The following is a 25,165-nucleotide window of genomic DNA, read 5'->3' as shown; positions in this document are numbered from 1 at the left end:
CACACACACACACACACACACACACACACACTTCTCTCTCTCTGTCTCTGTCGCTCTAATTAATTACTAGTCTCATGTCCAGCAGCTGGCGCACAGTTTCTCCCGGCGGATCCTGCCGGGAGCTGCCTATAATGCCATAGAAAGCATAGGTGAGTTCCAGGCTATAGTTAGTCTGACTGTGTCTCTGTCTCTCCGTCTCTCACCCACCCACCCCCCTCTCCTACCCCCCTCTCCTTTCCATCCAGGAGTTCAAGTTCATGGGCCACGGCCGCTCCCCGTCGGTGTCTCCCAGCAGACAGGCAGCAGTGGCAGCTGCCGGGGCCAGCCGCCCGGACCAGGAAGAGCCGTCTCTCTTCCTGCAGTTCACCCAGGAGGGGAACCCCTTCGAGAGGCCCATCGAGAACCGGGAGGAGGACATGGACGACGTGTTGGCGTCCAACGGGGTGAGGGTCGTCGACGACACAGGTTGATCAGGGGGTCGGGGGCAACTTCCAGAATCACTGTCCGAGGGCCACGTACATATACTGTCGTATTAAGAATAGCACATCTACAAGCTCGTAGATCTGCTGTTTTTGCTATGTTTGAATTGAAATCCTGAAAAGTAACACAATTTCAAATGCATTTAGTTAATTTAGTTGAACTTAAATGCAAATACATTGGACATATACAAAAATAGACAATATTATACCAACATAGACTGAAGCTGAAATCAATAACGTATCAATATCCTGACGTTAACCTGCAGGCCACGTTAAGTGAAGGCCAGCTCCTGTCTTAGCCACGGCCTTTTGCACGCTATCCGTGGTCTTAAACTAATCGCCGATGTTCGGAGGTCTTTTCTGATTATTATCCGGTGAGCGCGATGGGAATATTGGCGTTTTCGAGAGCAAGGATGGACACGTATTATACTACACACATAAAAAAAAAAAACCCAGGAAAGTGTTTGTGTTCGTCATCCAAACATCATTAAAATAAGATCTGGTTGTAAAAAGGGGTGACGTGGCCCATTAGTGGTCACCTTCTGTCACATGACGTTTTGGTTGAAACACGCCCACAGAACCTCCCAGAAGGCTCCATGGCGAAATGGCAGCATCCGACAATAATGTGCACTTGCGGCGCAAAATGTAGCAACCTCAGACCTCAGCAACGGACGTGTAGCTACAGTCTACCACTGCTGCTTTCAGCACATTCTAATCCTCTTGTTCTCCCTTTGTTCCACTTATCCGTCATTACAATTATCCCATCATCATTACAATTTGCCGTTCCTCTCAATTTAGACTTTACGTGCATTGTCATTTTTCAAATTGAGTAAGTCGTGCAATCATTCTCAACCACTGGTCGAGTTGCTATTACCAACGAGTTCACAAAGACGCCATTTAATCTCCTGTGTCGGCTCTTGACACAGTGGCTCCTATGAAAACTAAAAAAGAAACGGAACACCCTGGATGAGCAAATGAGCATACACGTTCACTGAAGAGAAGAATGTCGTAGAGCTGAGCGAGTTTGGAGAAAAAACAAACTCACTGTCCACCACAGAGATTCTTAAAAAGTCAACAGCCGCCTATAACAAAGCCTTGCGTCTAGTGGGCAAGGCAGGCATATTTCTCCTGGCATTATTAACCCATTCTGACCGGGAACCCGTTTTGGTGTCAGCATCGTGTTATGCTTTATCTATTGAAAAATAGCAGATCTACAAGCTCATAGCGCGCCACCGAGTGGCGCGCTACGAGCTTGTAGGTCTGCTATTTTTGAAAAATCGAAGAACGACTGACATTTTTAGAATCTGATCTCAGGTCAGAATGGGTTAATCAGACCAGTGTGTGTCCAGCGGGAACCTCGTATGAATCTGATCTCAGGTCAGAATGGGTTAATGAGAACAAGACAAAATGCCAGAGTCCTAACCATTGAACGACATTTCCTGGTCCCTCTGTGCTGGGTAACCATCGACCTATTTCCAATCTGCCCTTTCTGAGCAAGGTTTTAGAAAGGTGTATCTTTCATCAATTGGATGTGTTTTTCCACAGAACAATATGGGGTCCTTGCTTTTATTTATTTATTTATTTTTTCTCCACTGCTCTGTGTTGTAATCTCTAAGTACTGGACCCTCGTCTGGTTCTGACAGTTGAAGTATTCCTTCGGTGCGGCGACTGCGGCGGCGGCGGGCCCGGGAGAACTATAACGCGGCACGAGACAGTATCACGCTAAAGGTTCACACAGTTTATTACACACACAGGAACATACGTGACTAAATTTAACTGAGGGACTGAATTTTCGTTTCTTCATGTCATATGAAAGCAGGGGGAATCATAGCTTCAAATTGACATAATGGTTGTTCAGTATGACCCACCAGTTTTGGGGGATATGGCTTATAGAGTAATGTCTTGCAGAGAAACAGCGAGTTGAGAAAACAGGCTTGAAAGGTTCACGCCTGTGGTCTCTAACATTACACCTATAGCTACATGTTTGGGCATTTATTTCATATTTACAAGAGTCTGCCTGTGCTATGAACTTATTTAAAAGAAAAAATAAAAGTTTTTCTCCTCTGGTGAAAAGCTGGAATTTGCGCGATGGCAGTCTCTCAGTCAAATCTGGTCACATATATAGTGCTGGATCCTAATGACGTGACAACAAGATATGAGACATAATAACGTTGCCTACTCATAGCACGCCACTACGAGCTTGTAGGTCTGCTATTTTTGAAAAAATCGTGAAGATATTTATTTCAGAAAACTGGAGGATTTAGAAGATTTTTTTATTTATTTTCGAGGTCAGGCCTAAATGGGTTAAGTGGGGCTAATCAGCTCATTGCTACATGTTAGACCTCCTAATCACCTGGTTCATGACACACCCCTGGACTGCGGTCCGTGGCCAATTCAGTGCAGCATTTGATGAATGACGGCGGCCATGCGTGACATTTAATATGAGCCGTTGGGCATGATGAAAATAGAGAGCCACCCGTTCCCCCACATGGGAGTTCTCTGCGGTGTCATCCTCGGCCAAGCGAGGATGAACTTGTCAGCGGCGGTTCTGTCAGAGCAATAAAGCATTGTCCTCTTTGTCCACGCGCGAGTCTCTAACCCATTCTGTCCTGAGATCAGATTCTAAAAAATGTCTTCTACATCCTGACAGTTTTCCATTCTGACCTGAGATCAGATTCTAAAAAATGTCTTATCTATGTCAGTTGCTCTTCGATTTTTCGAAAAATAGCAGACCTATACAAGCTCGTAGCGCGCCACTCGGTGGCGCGCTATGAGCTTGTAGATCTGCTGTTTTTCGATAGCTAAAGCACAACATGATGCTATAACACCAAAATGGGTTCCCGGCCAACATGGGCTAAAGGGGCTGCTGGCTGCTGAAGATGATGTGATTTGTAAATTTTTGTATAGCCGGTGCGTTTTCATCGATTCAAGATCTTCTTATCCCCCCCAACAGAGACCTAAACTTCAGCTGGATGTTTTTGGAGCTCTTATCTGTCGATGGTCAATAAATATTATATTTCTTGTTTGGTACAGCAGCAGCAGTAGTACTTCTCAAGGCGGGTGGTGCCTTGAGAATTAGTATGATTTTTTTCAGTGATGTGCTTGACATGAAAAAGGTTGAGCACCGCTGACATAGAAACTGTTTTTTTTCCAGAAAACTGTCATGATTTAGGAGACATTTTAAGCCGCAGGGGTGCCCAAAAAGGTAGATCGTGATCCCTTGAATTAAGGCTACTTGACTTGATTGATTGACATCAAAAAGGGGCCTGTCAGCTCAACACCCACAATGCAATATCGACCTTGTTTTCAGGAGTGTTGCGCACAAAGTAGCTGTTAAAGTTATGTACAAAAGGAAACCAACCAATTCCATTTTACCCTTCTATTAATATATGTACCATCAGCGCCACTGTTCCATTTCTAAAACTATTGGGTTAAGGTGAGGCTTCAGACATCGACATTTTATTTTTTTGAAAGGCATTTAGATAGTGAAATTATAAATGAAGAGAGACCGGAGAGGTGAGGGTGGACGGATGAGGGAAGAAGATGACTCGACTGCAAAGCAGGCGTTGGGTCGGTGAGTCGAGTATTGGACCCGAGTGCTGCGAACAACAACAACCTGCCAAGCTACAGTGCATTGCATTTATTATTGAGGTCTTACAATTCAGGCAATAACAAAACAACCACACGGGGATCGGGACAATAACCCATTCTGACCTGAGATCAGATTCTAAAAAATGTCTTCTACATCCTGACAAAGCTATGTTTCTATGTGTCAGTCGTTCTTCGATTTTTCAAAAATAGCAGACCTACAAGCTCGTAGCGCGCCACTCGGTGGCGCGCTATGAGCTTGTAGATCTGCTATTTTTCAATAGCTAAAGCATAACATAATGCCAACGCCAAAAGGGGTTCCCGCCCCAAAATGGGATAATGCAATATCTACTGCCAAAAAAGAAGAGAAGAAGAGAGTCCGAAATGAGCACATTCATGAAATGCAATACATCGGATGTGTCCGAGGTAAGCCCTCATGAATAAGGTCTCGTTCACACCTCCACTTTGCGCCTTTATCCAAGGCGCTTTACATAGATTGTGCATTACATTCACCCATTCACACACACGCATTCATACACCGATTGCGGCGGAAGCCATGCAAGGTACCAACCGGCACACCGGAAGCAAATTTGGGGTTCAGTGTCTTTGCCCAAGGACACTTCGACATGTCGACAGGAGGAGCCGGGATTCGAACCGCCGACCCATGGATCATTGGACGAGGACCTGCTCTACCTCTCTTGAGCCACAGTCGATGCTGCGGTTGCCTTCACACCAGAGTTTGTTTTTTGGCAGCAAATTTTTATTTTTATTTTTAGTCATGGCCTCTTCAATAGTTTTCATTACGGTTTCAGTCACATTTTTTCTCACCTGGAATGTTTTAGTGTTAGTCTAGTTTTAGTCGACTAAATCTACAGTTGATTTAGTCGACTAAAATGCATTTTGGCGGGCCCTTTACCCGCTAGACCGGCCTACTGGGGGGGCCTACTGACGTCTAGTTACGCTGCTGGTCAACCACTGGCCTCTGCTGATTTCTGATCGTCTGCACCTTTGTAAAATTGACATACACACGCACACCTGTACACACGCACTCCTCTCTCTCTCTGTCGCTCTAAGTAATTAGTCTCATGTCGCGCAGCTGCACATAGTTTCTCCCGGCCATAAAAAGCATAGGTGAGTTCCAGGCTAGTCAACCACTGACTCTCTCTCTCTCTCTCTCTCTCCCTCCCCAGTACGAGTCTGAGGAGCTGGAGAAGAGCGCCTACCAGGACTACGACAGCGACAGCGACGTTGCCGACGAACTCAAGCAGGACTACGTGGACGAGCAGACGGGCGACGCGCCGCTCAAGAGGTAACGGTGCCAGTTTGTACACAAAGTTTGTGTCATTTTTCTTTTCCTTTTTTTTTCTTTTTTTAGCTTAATTTCACCCAAAACTTTTAACCCATTTAGACCTGAGAACGATTCTACAAAATGCCTTCTTTTGTCGTCGTTCTCAAACATTTTCATGTCAAGGACCGCCAGAATTATATGTAATTGGCTGCCGACAAATCAAAACGTGTCTCGTATCCCATTCTGCCCGGTGGATTGCCCGTATGACGTAAAACTGATTAAAAAACGTGGATTAAACAATGAAAACATAACTCGGGCAACTCACACATTGCAGGGAAAGTGTTCTACAATGAATGAACTCGGGCAACTCGTGAATAGTAGTCAAAGTGTTAAACGCTAAAACTAAGAAAAACTAAACTAAAACTAAGCGTTGTCACAAAAATGTAAACGAAATATAAACTAGCAAACTAAAAACTAACTTAAACTACGTAACTGAAACTAAACTATAATGGAAAAAATCGAAGAACTATTGTCACCTTGCCTGAGCCACAGCTGTCCCCGCAGCCTGCAGTGCAGTGCATTCAACTCCTCGGTTAATTGGCTCGTCGTGAGCCAGTAACTGCCAAGAAAGCACAGATGCACAGAGTAGACATACAGTACAGACAGACAGGCCCGACCATACAATGCACAGGATTAACAATCGGTGAAGCTAATCATCCCAATAAGCTGCAGCCTGTGTTGTTTTTGGGGCATTTCTATTTTAGTCTCAGTCATATAGTCTTTGGAATGAAACTGTTGTCTCGATCATAACATCCTGATTTTGCTCGAGCCCGCTTCGAGGCACACTGAGGCCGTTTCCACGCATTTATTTATTTTTAACTGGACGGAGAGATGGCAATATACACCAGGAAACATTTTCTTCATAATAATACTATTAACCCCTTGAGGATGGGAACGCTTTGTCGCTTCAGCGTTTAACCTCTTTGACCATTATTTAAAAACTTCAGCAGATATACAAGCTCATAGTGCGGCACCGAATGCCGCGCTACGAGCTTGTACGTATAGGTCTGCTATTTATTTTGAAAGAATCGTGAAAATGTGGCGCAAATGAAAATATGAATTGAATATGTATTCTTTCACAGCGAACGTTTTTAACTCAAGTCTTTGCTTCTGGGGGGGGGGGTCGGGGGGCTCCCTGGAACAACATATTTTCCATTGGGGGGGGGTCCCGCGGCCAGAAGTGCATTTTAGATAAGGCTGTATAGGACTATTTGTGGCGGTGATGCGTCACGTGACTTGATCTATCCTACGGCATATAAACCGTGCTGCTGCTGAGATGCTCTCCGCTGGCGCTGGCACAATCAATCAAATATATATTAATTACATCGATGCGCCCGGCCCCTTACCCATACACGTGTAGCCTATAATGTTTCCCTCTCTCTATAAAAATGACAACTCTCATGTCGTGACTCGTATTTCGTCCGTTACATCCTGTTCCATCCTGACCGAGCTGACGCACCCCCCAACAAATCACACAATCAAAGACCAAATAATTTGCAGGCAGCTGGCGTTGATAACCTCGAGCTGCGCAAGGGTGTTCAATATAATAGCGCTCACACGGTCACTATAATTATAGTTTGGTGAACTGAAAAGAAAAAGAAGAAATAAGTTGAGTCGTCCCGTCGAGTTGAAACGGTGCTGCCCTTGAATTACTAGTTGGAATGTAGATTTACATACATTAATGTACATTTAGAAGACAATGGCAAGTCGTCAATGCCCCGCGGCGCGTGTGAAGGGCATTAGAAGAGACGCGGGGAGAGAGTGACCAATGGAATTGCACGAAAAACACGGTAATCTTGACCTTTTCAGCCGCCAGAGTGGTAGCAGGTGAGATGAGTTCAGTCATGCTAGTGTTAATGGATTAATAATGAATTTCCACGTCGCGCTTTTCAAATGTTCTATGCGCTACTGTATCCGTGCCTACTCAAAGCGCTTACACAATGGTCCATTCACTCATACATTCATAGCCACCTATACTTATACATACTTTCTGCTTGATGACTAGATTACGTTTTGTGGCCCGGTTGATGTACACTATGGCAATCATTAGCTCCTCTGCAGCTTGTTCACGAAAGGATAATTAGAGTGCCAGAATGAAAGAGGCTACTTGAAGCGTAGTCCGCCTTGCAGTTTGGTTTTAACCCATTCTGACCTGAGATCAGATTCATACGAGGTTTCCACTGGACACACACTGGTCTGATTAACCCATTCTGACCTGAGATCAGATTTTTAAAAATGTCAGTCGTTCTTCGATTTTTCAAAAATATGTAAATAACTTAATGGGATAATTATCTATGAAAGTAGGCCGTGTTGATTTCGTCGACTAAAACTATGACGAAAAATGTTCGTCGACCTTATTTCACCGAGCTATGATTGATACAACTATGTAAACTAAATATACTGATAATTTCGTCGGCAAATAAAAACTAGACAAAAAAATGTTATGGAGGGAGAGATCTAAAAGAGAAGTAATTTCATCTTTGTTTGTGCTCTGAAAATAGCAGATCTACAAAGCTCGCAACGCGTCCCGCTGAAAGACGTTGAGCTTGCAGATCTGCTATTTTCAGAGCGCAACCAATTTCAGGTGACTAAAATAATCATGACTAAAACTAAATGAACTATTCAAGAGACTATGACTAAAACTAAATAAATTTGCTGTCAAAAACAACACTGCAGGTTAGGAGCACTTAGTTTTCGTTTTTTTTATTTTATGTATGTCTCTAATAAACTATGTAAGGGATAATGTCTGGCTACCTGGTTATGGTTAATCACCCTGTCTGTGAATTATCACCCTACAATGGCCAGCTAGCCAGTTGTTTGTTAATTAAAAAAAAAAAATAATAATACATAATTGTATTTGTATTGCACTTTTCATTCACAAGGAATCCCAGAGTGATACATGGTTAATAACACATCAATCAATCATAGAAGGTTAAAGGACCACTTCACCACTTTTCAACCTGTCTTCATATAATAGGTCCTCACTAATAATCATGAAAGAAATGGCGCAATTTCTTTCTACTCGGTCTGTGTCTCATAGGAGGGCTGTGGGGCAGTTCAGAAACCGTCTTTGCGGTGACATCATCGATGGGGAATACAAGCTAATAAAAACGGCAGGCTTTCTAGTCCTGAAAAGTTGCAATGCGAAAATGGAAGCCATCGTTCTCACGATAATGAAAATCTAAACATTTTTGTAAAAAAAAAATCTTGTTTAAAAAATGATCTGCCTAATGATGATGTCACTGGAAGACGGTTTCTAAACTGCCCAACAGCCCTCCTATGAGACACAGACTAGAGTAGAAAGAAATTGCGCCATTTCTTTCATGATTATTAGTGAGGACCTATTTATATGAAGATAGGTTGAAAAGTGGTGAAGTGGTCCTTTTAAAACAGGGTTATTAAAAAGTAAACGGTTTTCCGAAATAAGAACGTCTTTAGGCCCGTTTTCAAAGATTCCAAGAGGCATCGTAACCAGATGCCCGAACAAACCACCTAAGCCGGATCCTTTCCAGGCGAAGGAGCAGCGGTTCTACTCCGAGTCTCTCTCGTGTGACTGAACTTTGCGTTATTATTATTATTATTCAGATATATATCTTTTTTTTCCAATTATACGATCAGGTTCAGGCAGTCTATGACAGTAATTGCATGCAATTGCCATATGTGTGTGTGTGTGTGTGTGTGTGGGGGGGGGGGGGGGGGGGGGGGGGAGGGAATATAACTATTACTTATTTAGTAATATTCCATCAGGAAAACCGCACTGTCATAATCATGTAATTGCCTGTTACATAATTAATGTGACGCATGATGTTATTATTCGGGTGTTATTGCGATTATAAGGTTTCCGCGCTGTGCCTTGTGCATTTCTCGGTGACGTGTCTCAATTATCGTCCGATTACACATTTCCCTTCCACCGTCCCCTTAATACATAATTATTACTCTGACGTTATAGCCTATGAATCGCTTAAATGCTGAATCATTATTCTTTTCACCGGGGCCATGTTTAATTGTCAATTAGAGGTCCAGGCCACGCCAAGGTCATACCCGGAAATGAGCTGGTGCGAGGTAATGAATAAAATGAATGCACTCTAATGATCAGAGTCAAGGGTTGTCTCTCTGCCTGTTCTCGGGGGTTCAAAGCCCCCCCCCCCCCAGAGGGTCTTATACGTGGGGGTGTCCCTGTTCCTCCGGGGCTCTGCGTATAAGCTTCTGATTCCTCAATTAGCCTCCGTCTCCGTCTGGGTGTCGGAGCCAGGCACGTCTCTCAATCGATGGGTGTTTGAACCCTCTCTCCGTGACCGCCGCGGAGGGTCGGCGGATATATATCTCGGTGTAGGTATATTATAACTAGTGCTTTCTCATCACACTTCTCTCTCTCTCTCTCTCTCTCTGCTCCACCCTTCTCTCTCTTTCTCAACCTCTTGGCCCCCGTTCGCCTCCTCGCCTCGCCTCGCCGAAACCCCACATCGTTCATTAACTCCTAACCAGCGTTCCCAGAGAGACCATGAGGGGCCGGAAGAAGTCCGACTACAGCCTCAGCAAGAGCAGCAACGCTCCCATCCTCACCAACACCACGCTCAACGTCATCCGGCTCGTCGGTGAGTCATGCACGCGCGCACGCACGCACGCATGCATGCATGCATGCACGCACGCACGCACGCACGCCCACCGCTCGCCAGTGGTGGGGAAAAGTGCTGAAGTGTTTCTACATTAACCCATTTTAGGCCCTGACCTCGACATTTCAAAATAGAATCTTCTAAATCCTCCAGTTTTCTGAAATAAATATTTTCACGATTTTTCAAAAATATAGCAGACCTATACAAGCTTGTGTAGCGCGCCACTCGGTGCCGCGCTATGAGCTTGTCGATCTGCTGTTTTTCAATAGCTAAAGCGTGACATGATGGTAACACCAAAAGGGGTGGTTCCCGCCCGCCCCCAAAATGGGTCAAGCAAAAGCGTCAATGTAGACATACTCCGTTATTAAGTAGAAGTATTAAGTAGAAGCATTGAAAATGCACAAAAGTATCCGCATCAAAATGTACTTAAATTACTAAAAGAAAAAAGGACATTCTGCAATGTGATGACATCATTTCACAGGTTCAAAATGGGCACAAAATCTTTTGAAAATAGCAAGTTTCAAATGGTCAAAATGTCTATAGGGTCGAAGAGGTCTGTTTTCTGATCGAAATGAAAATCTCCAAAGTAACTAGTAAACTTACAGTTTTCTAATTATTTTGCAGTGGAGTAAAAGTGAAGATTCACACACACACACACACACACACACACACACACACACACACACACACACACACACACACACACACACACACACACACACACACACTCCCTTGAAGCACAGACCAGACCCGCGGAATATCCACACAACCTCTCGTGTAATGAGCCGTAGAAACGCTGCGTAGGTAATTGTCGGGTTCATTGCGAGCCGGGCCTTGTGACTCCGGGGCCTTGCGCTGTAATTGCCGACCTCCACAACCTGTCGTCTCGTCGACCTCCACAACCTGTCGTCCCCCAATGGTGGACGACGTCACTTGCTTGATTTGATTGTCAAGTGTTTAAAGCGCCGTTAGACAAGGTTATTAACGTATTATACCTGGCCCATTGGACAGGGTGATTAACCCATTTTGCGCGGGAACCCCTTTTGGTGTTAGCATCATGTCGTGCTTTAGCTATTGAAAAATAGCAGATCTACAAGCTCATAGCGCGCCGCCGACTGGCGCGCTACGAGCTTGTAGGCCTGCTATTTTTTTTTTTTATCGAAGAGCGACTGACATAGAAGACATTTTTAGAATCTGATCTCGGGTCAGAATGGAAAACTGTCAGGGATGTAGAAGACATTTTTAGAATCTGATCTCAGGTCAGAATGGGTTAACCTGGAGCGTCGGACTTGGGGCCAGCTAAATGGGCACGCAGGTGATACAAATTATAGTGGATGATCAAATGAGGACGACAGAGTAGTAGAGTAGTCATGCATGAATTTATCGTCGAGTTATTCGGGTTGGCCTGAATCAAGTCAGGTGAATCCATTTATTGTCTGTAGATAATAGTGACCATGTTTCATATATATATATTAACTTTGGGGGACCGCATAACTAAATTTTTGTGTTGTTTCGAATATATTGAACCAATGGAAAGTAGTAAAAAAGTGCTTTGGACAAAACCTCTTAACTCCATTGGACCCTCAAAATGTCTGCTAAAGCAACTAACTCCACCACCTCTCCCCCTCTCATGGAAGTAATTGACAATATATAAAGTCACAACACCAACTTTGATGAGGCAGTGTTGCTTTGTTTAAAAAATATATAAGGTTTTCTTTATATTTCCTAAAAAGATATATATTTTTAATTTCCTGAAAAATGAACATTTTGGAGTTATGAGGTCTCCTCCCGACAGCAGAGATATGCTTGACGCCACAGTGGAGAACTTTAGCCAGTGCTTCTGTAGTGTGTGCACGCCAGTCAGACCACGCAGAGCTTGACGAGACAGTGAGGGAGGTAAGAATAACCGTGGCCAATTATGCAGTGGATAAAAAAACAAGTGGTTTAGATATACACATAGCTCTCGACAAGCTGTAAACACACACCTTTTAAAAAGCAAAATGTTCTTGTAATTCCACCCCCGTACCTACTTTTGTCATTGCACAATCAGCAGACCGCCCCCAGGGTGCTCCGTGTCCTGGATTCAAATGCACGATGCACATTTCACTGTATTTGCGGCACGTACAAATATACTCCAAATATACCCCCCCCCCCCCCCAGCTATGGGACGTTATCTGCCAGCTACGTACTCTCTCGTAGCCCACAAACCGGGGAAACTCTCCCCTATCAGGTGAAAAGAAGCAGCTTGGACTCCTCATGCATAGAAGAACCAAAATTGGTTAAGGCAAGCCTCGGGCAAAGCCGACAGCCGAGATGACAAATCAAAGTCAATAAACACATATTTTTTGGGCCAAACAAATAATTACAAAGAAGAGAAGAGAAAAACTAAAAGAAAAGTGTTGTACCCAGCCCCCCTTGTTTTTCATGAGGTCAGCGGACTGACCTCATGAAAAACAAGGGCTGGGTACAACACTTTTCTTTAGAATCTGATCTCGGGTCAAAAAGGGTTGAATGTCTTTAAATAAATACTTGTTGAAATGGTTATGGGGAAAATGAATGGGGAATTTATTTCTCCTCATCGTCGTCGACAGCTAGCGGGACTGCGACGCTCTACACTTGTAATGTCTCTGAAAAAGAAAAAGATAGTAAACTGTTGATTCGTAGCAGATCTACAAGCTCATAGCTTGCCACTCGGTGGCACGCTATGAGCTTGTGTAGGTCTGCTATTTTTGAATAATTGTGAAAATGCGTCACAAATCTTTGAATATATATTCTTTCAGAATACTCTTTTTTTTTTTCTCGATGTCAGGATTTTAAACTATTCCTTCCTCCTTGTCGTGGTGTCACACAGGGAAGTACATGCAGATGATGAACATCCTGAAGCCCATTGCGTTCGACGTCATCCACTGTGTGTCGCAGCTCTTCGACTACTACCTGTACGCCGTCTACACGTTCTTCGGACGCAACGACATGGTACGCTGCCTATTATCACACCACTGCTGTAGTGTGAATCTCTCTCCGTCCGTCCCCCCCATACACACACACACACACACACACACACACACACACACACCTTTCACTTCAACTATCTGTTAAATTATCTGTCGGGGTTGGGTGATCCTTAGCGACCAGAAAATGACACGGCGGTGCCAGGCTGCCAGCGCCACGCCGCACAGTGCTAAATCCAACTAATGGCTTTTCATGGGTCCTCCTTTTGTGTTCTCTAAACACTGTCTGACAGAGCCCATACATCACATCATAGCACAACGCTCCCCCTATTGTGAGATGCCTTAATGGTAGGCAATTAACATCTGGGCGGACATTAATGACAGATATGGCGCGCGTGTGTGTGCGTGCGCGCGTGTGTGTGTGTGTGTGTGTGTGTGTGTGTGTGTGTGTGTGTGTGTGTGTGTGTGTGTGTGTGTGTGTGTGTGTGTGTGTGTGTGTGTGTGTGTGTGTGTGTGTGTGTGTGTGTGTGTGTGTGTGTGTGTGTGTGTGTGTGTGTGTGTGTGTGTGTGTGTGTGTGTGTGTGTGCGTGCGTGCGTGCGTGTGTGTGTGTGTGAAAACACTGCGTAAATCTCCCTCGGCGGGTAAAACTCAACAGTTCTGCAAGCTCGTATAGCGCGGCACCGAGCGCCAGAGCAGATGAGGATGAGATGATTGCTATCTTAGAAGGCTTCCTGGTGGAGGTGTGTGTGCGTGTGCGTGTGTGTGTGTGTGTGTGTGTGTGTGTGTGTGTGTGTGTGCGTGTGTGTGTGTGTGTGCGTGTGCGTCACACTGATGCAGAGGGAAGGGTATATATGGTTGCAACCTGACAACCCGTCATACGTCTCCTTGTTATCGAACCATCCTACCCCCCCCCCCCCCCCCCCCTCTCTTTGTATTTGGTATTTTCCCCATTCAGGACGGGAAAGCATGTGTCGCATAACTTTGAACCACTTTTCACCATTGTTTTTAATCTTTAGCCGTTGAAAAAAGCAGATCTACAAGCTCTGCTATTTAAAAAAAAAGGGGGGGGGGAAAGGAAAATGTGTACAAATCTTTTTTAAACTTTTAACTCAAATCTCTGCTTCCGAACAACATGTGGTCCGCGGCAGGGCCAAATTATTCTGGGGGGTCCATGAAATATAGTTTGAGAACCACTGATATAGAAACATGAAAACTGTCATGATTTAGAAGACACCTAGTAGATATCCATATGCTCCCTCTCCTCTCCACACTCTCGCTGCGTCTCTGTTAGTCTTTCTCTCTCACTCAGCGTCATTCCTGCCCTCTCCTCTCCCTCTTTGTATTGTCATTTTACTCCCACGTAACTTCAAATGTCTCTCTCTCTCTCTCTCTCTCTCTCTCTCTCTCTCTCTCTCTCTGTCTCTCTGTCATTATGCCTTTCTTTGAGCCTGTATGTTCCAATTACCTGTCTTCCCTCGACTAGGAATGCCTATATAAAAATGCTATTGCCTCCATGAATAGGCTCCCGTGCAGCCTTATTTATAATACATGCAGCTACATGGGGTACCGCTCCCTACATCACCGTCACCACCAGTAGACATCCACGACTATACCCGGAGTGGGCACGTTCATTTAGGCTCTGGCTCAGATCGGGATGAAGCGAGCCACAGTCGCTCATACTCCAGTGAATGATTGGGCGACTGTGGATGTAAAGCGTCTTTTAAAGCGCGTTTTATGTGTTCAGAGCAGGGGGGCAGTCAGACAGATATTTTGTGATGCCACTAAGGAAATGAAAGTTCATATAATGGCCTGTTGTGGCGCTGTCATTGGACTCAGAAAAACCCATAGCCCCATAGAAGTCCATGTATTTGGACCCAACTTCACCTAGACTGTATTACCTTAATAAACATGGTCATGAATACTTTCTTCTTCCAGTCACTAGTTTAAAGTCTCATTTCTAATGTCATAATATTCTTTTTGGAAAATTATGGTCCCATTTATTAAAAAAATGACCATAAAGTCGTGCATGTTCTGAGGGGCGTGGCTACCGTTACAGTCTATGATAGGGATTCCCCTCCCACTCGAGTCAAAATAAAAACCAACGGAGAAGAAGGGGGGGAAGTCCCGCCTCGTTGTCTGGGCCAGCCAATGGCCAGCTGGGCCAAAACGGATCTAGAAAGATGGCGACTTCCATTGCAAGGACTGACAGGCTTCAATTTACGTTCATGTTAGACCCGGGGAACGCTTTGTCCATATTTTTTACAGTCTATGGTTCAGACTTCAGAGCCATCGAGCGGTGCCATAGGCTCTATCTGACTGACAGTGTCGATTGTGTCGACTAACTTCCTTTTTTTTCCACTGATGAAAACTATAAGCTATGACGACTAAAACAAATTTTGTCAACAAATGAAATGTTAGGAAGGGACTTGGTGGACAAGAGATCCAGTATCCAATGAGTCATTTTACACTTTGTTGCATGCTGAAAATATAGCCGATCTACAAGTTCACAACGTGTCGCGGCGCTACGCGTTGTGAGATTGTAGATTGGCTATTTTCAGCCAGTGTAAAATCAGTCGTTTACGATCAACTGTAGATTTAGTCTCCTAAAATATTATTATACTATAACACTAAACTATTCATGTTATTGGAGGCAAGCAGATTTACAAATACCGTCTCAAGGGCCTCGCACACCGTCTGCGAACGCCGCGCGTCAAAACAGCCGCCTCCGTTATTTTCAATTAACCTATGGCACACCGGCGGCGTCCGACGCGCGTTCACGCCTCGCCTGACAATCCGATACACCACCGTTCTATTTTCCAGGTGTTGAGTGGACAGAAGGGGGTCTACTGTATGAGGACATAGTTACTACTCGATGGAGGCATACAGCAAGGACATTGGATAGAAAGTGTGTGTGTGTGTGTGTGTGTGTGTGTGTGTGTGTGTGTGTGGGGTACTGAAGGGGTTGGTCATATACTGATACTCAGTCAGAGAACCTTCTTAACTCGGCAGAAGCTACATGACCTTCAACTTCGACCTGAAGAGGTGGCTAAAAACAAATCAAGTCTGTAATCCCGAGTAATTATCAGCACTATTTATCACCGGTGTCATTTCTCACTTGCAGTCGTTCTGTCCCCTGTGCCATGTTTATTTTATTGTGTTTTTGTATGGATAGTTTTATCATTCATTTTTACGAGAGCCTGCTCAGGGACTGCAGATGTAAATTAGCTTCTGGCTAACTCACATACATGGATGTGAAAACTGACATGTTGATTAAGGAGCATTGTCCCTGTCAAATAAATGGATACATCGGTGATGTCAGAGTGTCAATGCTGAGTCTGCTTAGGACTTACATGGGCAACTGGTGGCCCCGGGGGCCACATGCAGCCCCCCCCCCACCTTCACCTAATGTGGCCCTCAGGTTAATATCAGAATACTGATATATTATTGATTTCAGCTGTTACAATTCCAAACATGCATGCAAACATGACCCACATTAATTATATCAATATATGTCTTGTCAATATATGTAGCTTAATGACTAGTATTAAAATGTTATTGTTTTTTTGTCCAATGTATTTGTATTTAGTTCATAAAGTTAACATAACTATAACTAAACTGCATTTGAAATTATATGAAAAAGGTTACTTTTCAGGATTCCAATTCAAATAATGGCAAAAATGGCTGATGTATGGCAGACCTATATGTGGCCCGTCTGGAGTGAGTGTGGAAATAGTGGCTCTCTGTATGGTCAAAGTGACTGTACAAACTAGCCACTGTACGTATACTGATGAAACTTAGTGACTGTACAAACTAGCCACTGTATACTGATGAAACTCATTGCTTTTCCTGCCTGTGCTCTTAAAGTTCTAGTGGCTCAAATGCACCCCAAAAGACTTTTAACATTCAGTAGATTTTCTGTGGTCTGGGGGTTTCTGAATAATTAGGCTCAAACAAGTGCTCTGATTTACTGTAACAGTCCGCAAATCCCATACCGTATAGTATGACATGACAATTTGCAGCAGATCTCAGCTCAAAGGGCTTCAGAACACACAGAGAAAACCCCAGACCACAAAATATCCTCTGTATGTTCAAAGTTCAGGTTTGATTGAGGTCATAAAAACCGAAAGAGAAAATAACAATAAATGAAAACGAATGTCATGTCAAAACCTTTCATTTGCACTGTTGGCTCTTGTTTGTTTCTTTTCTGCTGCCCATCATACAGCCTGTCCCTAGTCCGTCTTTGCCCGCTCAGGGTGGCACAGACGCGGGCGCTGCCCGCCTTGTGGGCCCTCGTTGCTTGGTAAGAACGGGGAACCCCCGGAGGTGATGTATAGGCTATGGCACAAGGCCTTCCAAGCAATGTTTGCTTTTAGTTTTAGTCATAGTCTTTTGAATGGTTTCCATTTAGTTATAGTCACATTTTAGTCAACTGGAATGTTTTAGTGTTAGTCTAGTTTTAGTTTTAGTCGACTAAAATGTCATTTCTGTTGTGGCTATTTTCAGCATGCAACCAAGTGTAAAATGACGTGTGTCTTTTACTTATACTGGATCTTTGTCCACTAGTCCCTTCATAACGTTTTAGTCTAGTTTTTATTTGTCGACGAAATTGTCATTATATTTAGTCTTAGTTTAAGTCATCGTGGCTTGGTTTTTATTTGGTTTTTATTCCGTTTTCCTCAGTATAAAACGGTAGTCGCCGAACATTTTCCGTCATAGTATTACTCAACAACAAAATCAACACGGCTTCCATGCCTTGTGTGCCCAAATAACGCACACGTAATTAACGCTGGCCATGTGCTTGATTCGATGCACCTGAGGTGCAGTGCACGATTTGCACTACAGCCCCACAATACTGTCCGCTAAGCTCCGGCACCACAATAGTGATGGTCCGTCGCTATAGCTTAGCAACCGGTGACCAGGACACGCTCCCATTCATACCAATTATAAGTCATTCATACCATATAAATGCACCAAGTCTCTGTCTGTCTGTGTGTATTAGTGTAATGCTCTCGTAACTCGAGAACCGTTCGCCCCACCGACTTCAAATTCGACACACACACACACACACACACACACACACGTTCCACCCCACCACAGGGAGAGTACAGTGCCCGGTGTCCAGTCGGTGTGACCCACAGTTGTCCAGAACCGCCCCAAAAAGGCCCCTGCCCGGGCTCTGTACACGGGCCCCCTGCCCACTGCCCAGGGTCCATATATGGAGCTGGCCTGTTCTGAAATCATTCCGACGTCTGCATACACTCCATATTTGGGGCATGCCTGACAAAGAACTCCATATATGGGCCTTAAAAGGGACACGGACATAATATCTGGGTGGGGCCATGCATTTCCAACTTGCATCGTTCCAAGTAGGCCATGCAGTGCCCAAACGGGCACCGCTCTAGTTATATAGATAATAGCTAATCAATAGATGATTGATTGATTGATTATAGATGTGGTAGATCCACATATCTTCCTAGTGATAAACACTAATTTTGTTATTTTGTCACTTGGTTTGTTTGTCGCCACGCACATCTTTTTTCCGGTGCGTACTGCAGGGCTTGTTGACGGCAATTTGGAAGTCACATTTTAGTCACCCGGAATGTTTTAGTGTTAAGTCTAGTTTTAGTCGACTAAATCTACAGTTGCTGAAAATGGCCGATCTACAAACTCACAACCTGTGCTCTTGTAGATCGGCTATTTTCAGCATGCAACAAAGTGTAAAGTGACTTATACCGGATCTCTTCATGTCCACTAGTTCATTCCTATCGTTTTAGTCTCATTTTTAATTTGTTGACGAAAATGTCAATATATTTACTGTTAGTTTTAGTCATCATAGCTTTTGTCATAGTCTTAGTCGAGAAGGTAGATCGTGATCTACCAGTAGATCACAAAGGCTGTTCAGGTAGACCACATGACATGCCCCTAAAATATATATAATCTATCACATGAATTAAGGTGACTTGATTGGTTGACATATAAAGGGCCTGTAAATGGTGCATTTATATAGCGCCTTTATCCAAGGCGCTTTACAGAGATTGTGCATTACATTCACCCATCCACACACACATTCACACACTGATGGCGGAGGAAACCATGCAAGGCACCAACCTGCACATCAGGAGCGATTTGGCCTTCAGAGTCTTGCTCAAGGACACTTTGACACTAACTCTGGGGGAGCCCCGGGTTCGAACGCTTACCATCCGGCCATTTGTGTTGCACACAAGTTATATACAAGAAAATGTCTTATGTGTAACTATTCACAGCAAAGGCATCATTATTATTTTGGTCAGTACATTTTGTTGAGCTGGTCATTTTGAAAGTAGCTCTCAAGTAAAAAAAAAAGTGTGGGCACCCCTGGGGGGATGAGTGATGGTGGCGTTAGAGAGAGTGTGTGTGTGTGTGTGTGTGTGTGTGTGTGTGTGTGTGTGTGTGTGTGCAAACTCTCTCCTCCTGCTCTCTTGACCTTCCTTAAGACAGTGCCTCTAAGAGATCTGTTTACACGAGTGAGAGTTTTTCGTTTTTCTTTTGCATACTCCAGACATGATCTCACACGCTATGTTTAACGTGTGTGTGTGTGTGTGTGTGTGTGTGTGTGTGTGTGTGTGTGTGTGTGTGTGTGTGTGTGTGTGTGTGTGTGTGTGTGTGTGTGTGTGTGTGCTTTCTACAGTATGAGTCATCAGGGCTGGGGCTCATCAGCAGCAGACTGCGGACCACTTTGAACCGCATCCAAGAGAGCCTCATTGACGTGGTAAGACTCTCTCTCTCTCTCTCTCTCTCTCTCTCTGGTCTCCCCCTCCCTCCCTCTTCCTAACTTTTGCTCAATACCTTCTCTCTGATTGCCTCTCATTACCTGTTTCTCCTCAGCAGTTCTCTCCGCCTCCCCTTTCTCTCCCTGTCCTCTCAGATCCATGTCCGTCTCTCTGTCTCTGTCTCTGTCTCTCTCTCTCTCTCTCTCTCTCTCTCTCTCTCTCTCTCTCTCTCTCTCTCTCTCTCTCTCTCTCTCTCTCTCTCTCTCTTTCTGTCTGAGTCTGTTCACGTTTTGCCCACGTGTCATTGTTGAGATTCAGTGGTGGGAAAAGTATTGTTTTACTTCATTAAAAGTATCAATACTGGCCTGGGCCGTGGCTCAGCGGTCCAGGCACCTTGGCTGGTAATCCAGTCTGGCAGTGTGTGCCGCGGGTTCGACTCCCGATCCCGACGGCCTTTACCCCATCTCTCTCTCTCCATTTCCTGTCAGCCTACTGTCTGTCCCTCCATTAAAAAAACAAAAACAAAAAACATATCAATACTGAAATGTAGGAATACTCTGTTACAAGTAAAGATCCAGAATTAAAAAAATATATACTTGAGTAAAAGGACTGCAATCAAAGTATACCCAAATTGTGAGCTTGTAGTTCGGCAATTTTCAAGTGGTTTTTGTGTTTTGGTAATTATTATCAAAATATACAAAGTAAAGTTTTCAAATAATTGTAGTAGAAGTAGAATAGTATTGTGAAGTGAAAGTATTGGAAATGGGAAACACTCATGTAAAGTACAAATACCTCAAAATGGTACATACAGTACTTGAGTAAATGTACCGTACTTAGTTACTTTCCACCACTGTTGAGATTGCACTCAGCCTGTGTGGCCCCAAAATGCATTATGGGTCATTATTATCGCTTTGCCTCGGCTGTCTTTTCTCATACAAAGCATACACTCTCACTCACACATAATTATTATGGGGGCACTTCAACTAATGGAGGCGTGTGCGTGCGTGTGCGTGTGTGTGCGCGCGTGTGTGTGTGCGCATCTCTGTGTCTGCTGTGTTCCCAAATTAAATGCCCCCATTAAAAGTTACAATGACACATCCTAGGACTACCCCTGGCACGTGTGCGCGCGCACACACGCACGTCACAGACACACACACACACACACACACACACACACACACACACACACACACACACACACACATAACAGCCACTGACACAGTGAGTGTTGCTCTTTACTTTACTTTTATTTTCAGTTTACTAGGACAATGCACAAAGCAGTCGGAGCACAGTGAAACATTCCATGCTCGTCAAACTGCACATATTATAGATTTTTAGAGCACATGCATTGCAAGGTACTGTACTATATACTTCATGGCCGCCAACAACAACAACAACAAAAAAGCAAACAAAAGGTTTTATGAATGCAGCAATATAAATTTAAGCAGTGGAAATAAATTATGTAAAAAATAATACATAAAAGACATTGTGGCGTGAATGGAGAGCGCATTTACAAAAGGATATAAATGTGAACCAAAATGGAAATAGACGAAACCAAACAATGGGAGCTATAATACACAAAAGCAGGAACAAAAGAATCTATTATGTCTCACAATCCTCTTGGTTTTTGTCCAACGTGCAATGCGGAGGGGTTGCACTTGGCCATACGCCCTATATGAAACCTCTGCAGTTGTTTATTGTTTTGCTCACAAAAGTATTGTCAATGTACTGACCTACACAGTCCTATTGTATTGATGCCTCTCCACTCTAGGCCATGGCTATGAGACCACTTAACCCCCTTTATGGCCACCCTAATTAACACAACCAGTGCCGGAAGTCCTTCAAAATAGGAGCTCTGGGGTGCCGGAAAGACATGGCCGCCTTTGTTGTTTCTGTTGTTTCCCTGCATGCCATGATGACAATGTTGGCCATCGTTTATTCGTGAATTCTTAGGGCTGTTTGTGCTGTTCTGTATTCATCAAAATGTTAACCGAATATATTGTAAATGGCTTGTCGTCGTCGTGCCTGCAGTGGCAGTATATTTATGTGTGCCATAATGGAATTTATTGGGACGCAGAGTTGAATATTTTTTTCGATTATGCTACGTATACATACATTATGTAAATTATAACTCTATAATTTTGGTTAAACACCCGTTTTACACATCACAAAGAGCTGCTCGTTGCTTGGTTATTGGCTGTTCCCATGGTGACGCTCTTTTCCTCGCTCAGCGTCTTGACGACAGTTCCCCCAGGAGACTGGAGCAGTACCTTCCGTGAAAGCCTCATTCTGCCGTCTGCTGGGTCTCGTCCGAAGTACTTGACCTCTATTTGTTGTCCAACCTCGAGACCCAAAGCACTTGGATGTTGAATCCGCCTGTTGTCCAACTTGGAGTTGTGGAGCAAGACGGCACTCATATTAGGATAGAGTTTCACCATCACGCCAATGTCCCTTATCTCTGTGATGGTGCCAGTGTAGACGGCACCAAACTCTAGCTGCAGATCTTGATCATCTTTGCAGATTTCTTTGATGAATTCCAGTGCTTCCTTCATGGCTCCTGGCGTTGGCGCAAAAGCATTCCAAGTTTCCTCATCCACTTGGCTTATTGTGACACCTGTTTCAGCTTGTAGTCTGCGGAGGTTGTAGCCCCCTGGGCCAACAAAGCGTGCTCTTCTGGAGACCGGCACCCGAACATACTCAACGAGAGGTCCATTTCCCTTCCTGTTAGCCCTGGGTTTGGCTAATGCCTTATTCATGATTCCTACGATCTCCCTCTTTGCAACTGTGGCCTGCCGAATTGCCTCCATGACTACTTTCAGCGGCAAGCCTGGAATCTTTACGTCAGCCTGTAAGGCATTGATGCCTTTGATTGTTCCTGACAATTTGAAGTCCATGTCTCCAAGGTAATCCTCTATTCCCAGAATGTCGGTGAGCAATTTGTATTCTTGGATCGTCGTGGGTTTGTCCGGGTCGGGTTTAGAGATGAGGCCAATGGCTACACCTGCCACAGCAGAGGTGATGGGCACGCCTGCGTCCATCAGAGCCAAGCTGCCGCCACATGCCGAGGCCATCGACGAAGACCCATTGGACTCCAGCACCTCGGCGGTCACCCTGATGGTGAACGGGAAGTCTTTTGGAATGACCGACCTCAGCGACTTCTCCGCCAGGGCCCCGTGTCCAAGCTCTCTCCTGTTAATTCCCCCCACCCTGCCTATCTCATTGGTCGCATACGGAGGGAATTCATAGTGGAGCATGAAGTTCTTGTCTTTGACGCCACTCAGAGCTGTGGCGACGACGTCCGCTTTGACGCTGGACTCCAAAGAATCAAACGTCACGCTGCACAGCACCTGCGTCTGTCCCCTCTGAAACACGGCCGAGCCGTGGAGCGGCTTTAAGATGTCCACTTCGCAGGATATGTCGCTCAAAGAAGTCAGCCCTCTCCCGTCGCACCTCCTGTTCTCGTCGAGCACCAGATTCCGGAAGATCTCTTTGCACACCGCGTTGAAGGATTCCGTGCACTCGAAGGGCTCTGCCCGAGGGAATCTCTCTTTTAGGCTTTTCTCTGTTTCGAGTCTAATTGCGTTGATGGCGTCGTCTCTAGATATCTTGTCATGGGTGTAATCGGTAAAAACAGAATAGATCCCTGCTGAGGCTGGCGTGTCGCGCGTATATTCCACCATGTCAGCCGGCGGGGAGAACAGCTTGGCCGGGGTGCGCTTGGGGACTCGATGCTCTCGTGCCAGCTGCTGGATGGCGTGTATTATCTGCTGTGTACCCTCGACTCCCACCTCCACGGCATTGCAGAAGTCCTGCTCCGGGACATTGTCCCCCGACGCCTCGATCATCACCACCCGACCGCCGGGGGATCCGGCCACCACGAGGTCGAGACTGCTGGAAGTCATCTCCTTCCTCGTGGGGTTGACCAGAAACTCTCCGTCTACCAAGGCCACGCGCACCGCACCGATCGGTCCATCCCAGGGGATGTCGGAGAGGGCCAGAGCCGCGGAAGCGCCGTTGATGGCCAAGACGTCTGGATCGTTGACGCCGTCCACGGCCAGCAGGTTACACAGGACCTGGGTGTCGTAGAAGTAGCCCGGAGGGAAGAGAGGTCTTATTGACCTGTCGATGAGTCTGCCGGTGAGGATCTCGTTGTCCGTGGTGCCCCTCTCTCGTCTCAGGTGGTTCGTGGGAATCCTGCCGGCGGCGGCCGCCTTCTGCCTGTAGTCCACCGTCAGAGGCATGAACTGAGTGGCCGACGGTACGGTCCTGCTGACGGCGGTCACCATCACTGAGGTGTCGCCGAGCCGGACGACGGCAGCTCCGTCTGCAAATCTGGCGAACTTCCCCGTGGAGATCTCGAGTTTCTTTTCTCCCAGGTCCACCGTGACGCTTCGCAAAGTCCCGCGGCTGCCGTACGCACTCCGGTGACACGAACGGACACCTGAGCGGACCAGTGACGACCCCAGTCGCAGAAAATGCATAATGTCCGAGTTACGGTACATACTACTAAAGGAAAGGATTTTAGGACCCTGTCGCTAAGGTCTCCAGTTAGAACTTAAACCGGGACGTCTAACATGTCTTTAGGAAGATGGTCTTACAGAATCTAGTAAAGGCATCTGGGTTGTAAGGCCCAGATACCTTGGGAGTGTAGGAGTTGTACACGGAACAAAAGTATATCTGGGCTGTAAGGCCAGATCACCGTGGCTCGTATGGGTTGAGGTGTGCTTGATCGTGGTCCTCTACCGAAGGTCAAAGGTCTTGAAGGTAGAGTCTGGAAGAGGTCTGTGTCCCGTCGTGTTCTGTCCCGCGTCCCGCTTCGAGAAGGAGGACTGCTCCTCTTAGAGACTGTTCCGCTGAACTGGTCGAGTGATCCTGGTCATGCGTCGTGTTCTCTATGTATGGAGATCCAGATGTTCCAGATGTTAGTGTTGGTCTGCTCCATATACAGAGATTTGGGGCGATGAAGAGTACATATATGGAGATCCAAGTAATGTAGAAAGGCTTCGTCACAGGTGACTTGTCACATGAAGTAGATAACGTGAAAGCCTTCGTAACAGTCCGTTTAGAACAAAACTAAAAAAATACAACCATTCTTCTGGGAACAGTTTGCCTTTAGATTGTATTCGCGTGCATGGGGGGGCTTCCGTCTCGCGTCTGTGAAAAACTAAATAAATCTGACCTCACGCTCGCGTCACTACGACTGAGCCATGACCATATATGGAGTTTCCAATGCCGCTATATGCCCAAATATGGAGTGTGTTGTCTCACGTCGGTGTGTCGTCACGGCATCGGGTGCCAACAAGTGCAAACAAATAAATGAGGAACCATGCTGGAGATGACCTTGCTGCATGTCTCTTCCCTTCTCTCTCTCTCCCTCTTTCCTGTCAATCTTCACTTGATACTATACTGTATATCAATAAAAGCAGAAAAGCCTAAAAC

General features: G+C 45.2%; 2 protein-coding genes across 2 annotated transcripts in view; one reads left to right on the top strand and one right to left on the bottom strand.

Annotated features, from left to right (window-relative positions):
* Positions 1-25,165, top strand: part of vps50 (VPS50 subunit of EARP/GARPII complex) — a 170,594-nt gene that overhangs the window by 94,446 nt on the left and 50,983 nt on the right. The window contains exons 18-22 of the mRNA XM_080787022.1: positions 246-443; positions 5,258-5,376; positions 9,901-10,010; positions 12,880-13,001; positions 19,645-19,725. Coding sequence (XP_080643148.1) covers positions 246-443; positions 5,258-5,376; positions 9,901-10,010; positions 12,880-13,001; positions 19,645-19,725 — 630 coding nt within the window. The remainder of the gene's footprint in view (positions 1-245; positions 444-5,257; positions 5,377-9,900; positions 10,011-12,879; positions 13,002-19,644; positions 19,726-25,165) is intronic.
* On the bottom strand, positions 21,892-24,207 carry LOC308332415 (polyribonucleotide nucleotidyltransferase 1, mitochondrial-like; the record flags this gene model as incomplete). The annotated part of the gene is made up of 1 exon (XM_080788308.1): positions 21,892-24,207. One exon carries the CDS (start codon positions 24,205-24,207, stop codon positions 21,892-21,894), a length of 2,316 nt encoding a protein of 771 aa, XP_080644434.1.

The sequence above is a fragment of the Protomyctophum bolini genome, assembly GCF_963924005.1.
Source record: "Protomyctophum bolini genome assembly, chromosome: 17".
NCBI classification, from domain to species: Eukaryota; Metazoa; Chordata; class Actinopteri; order Myctophiformes; family Myctophidae; genus Protomyctophum; species Protomyctophum bolini.
This window is presented reverse-complemented; position numbering and strand designations above follow the sequence as displayed.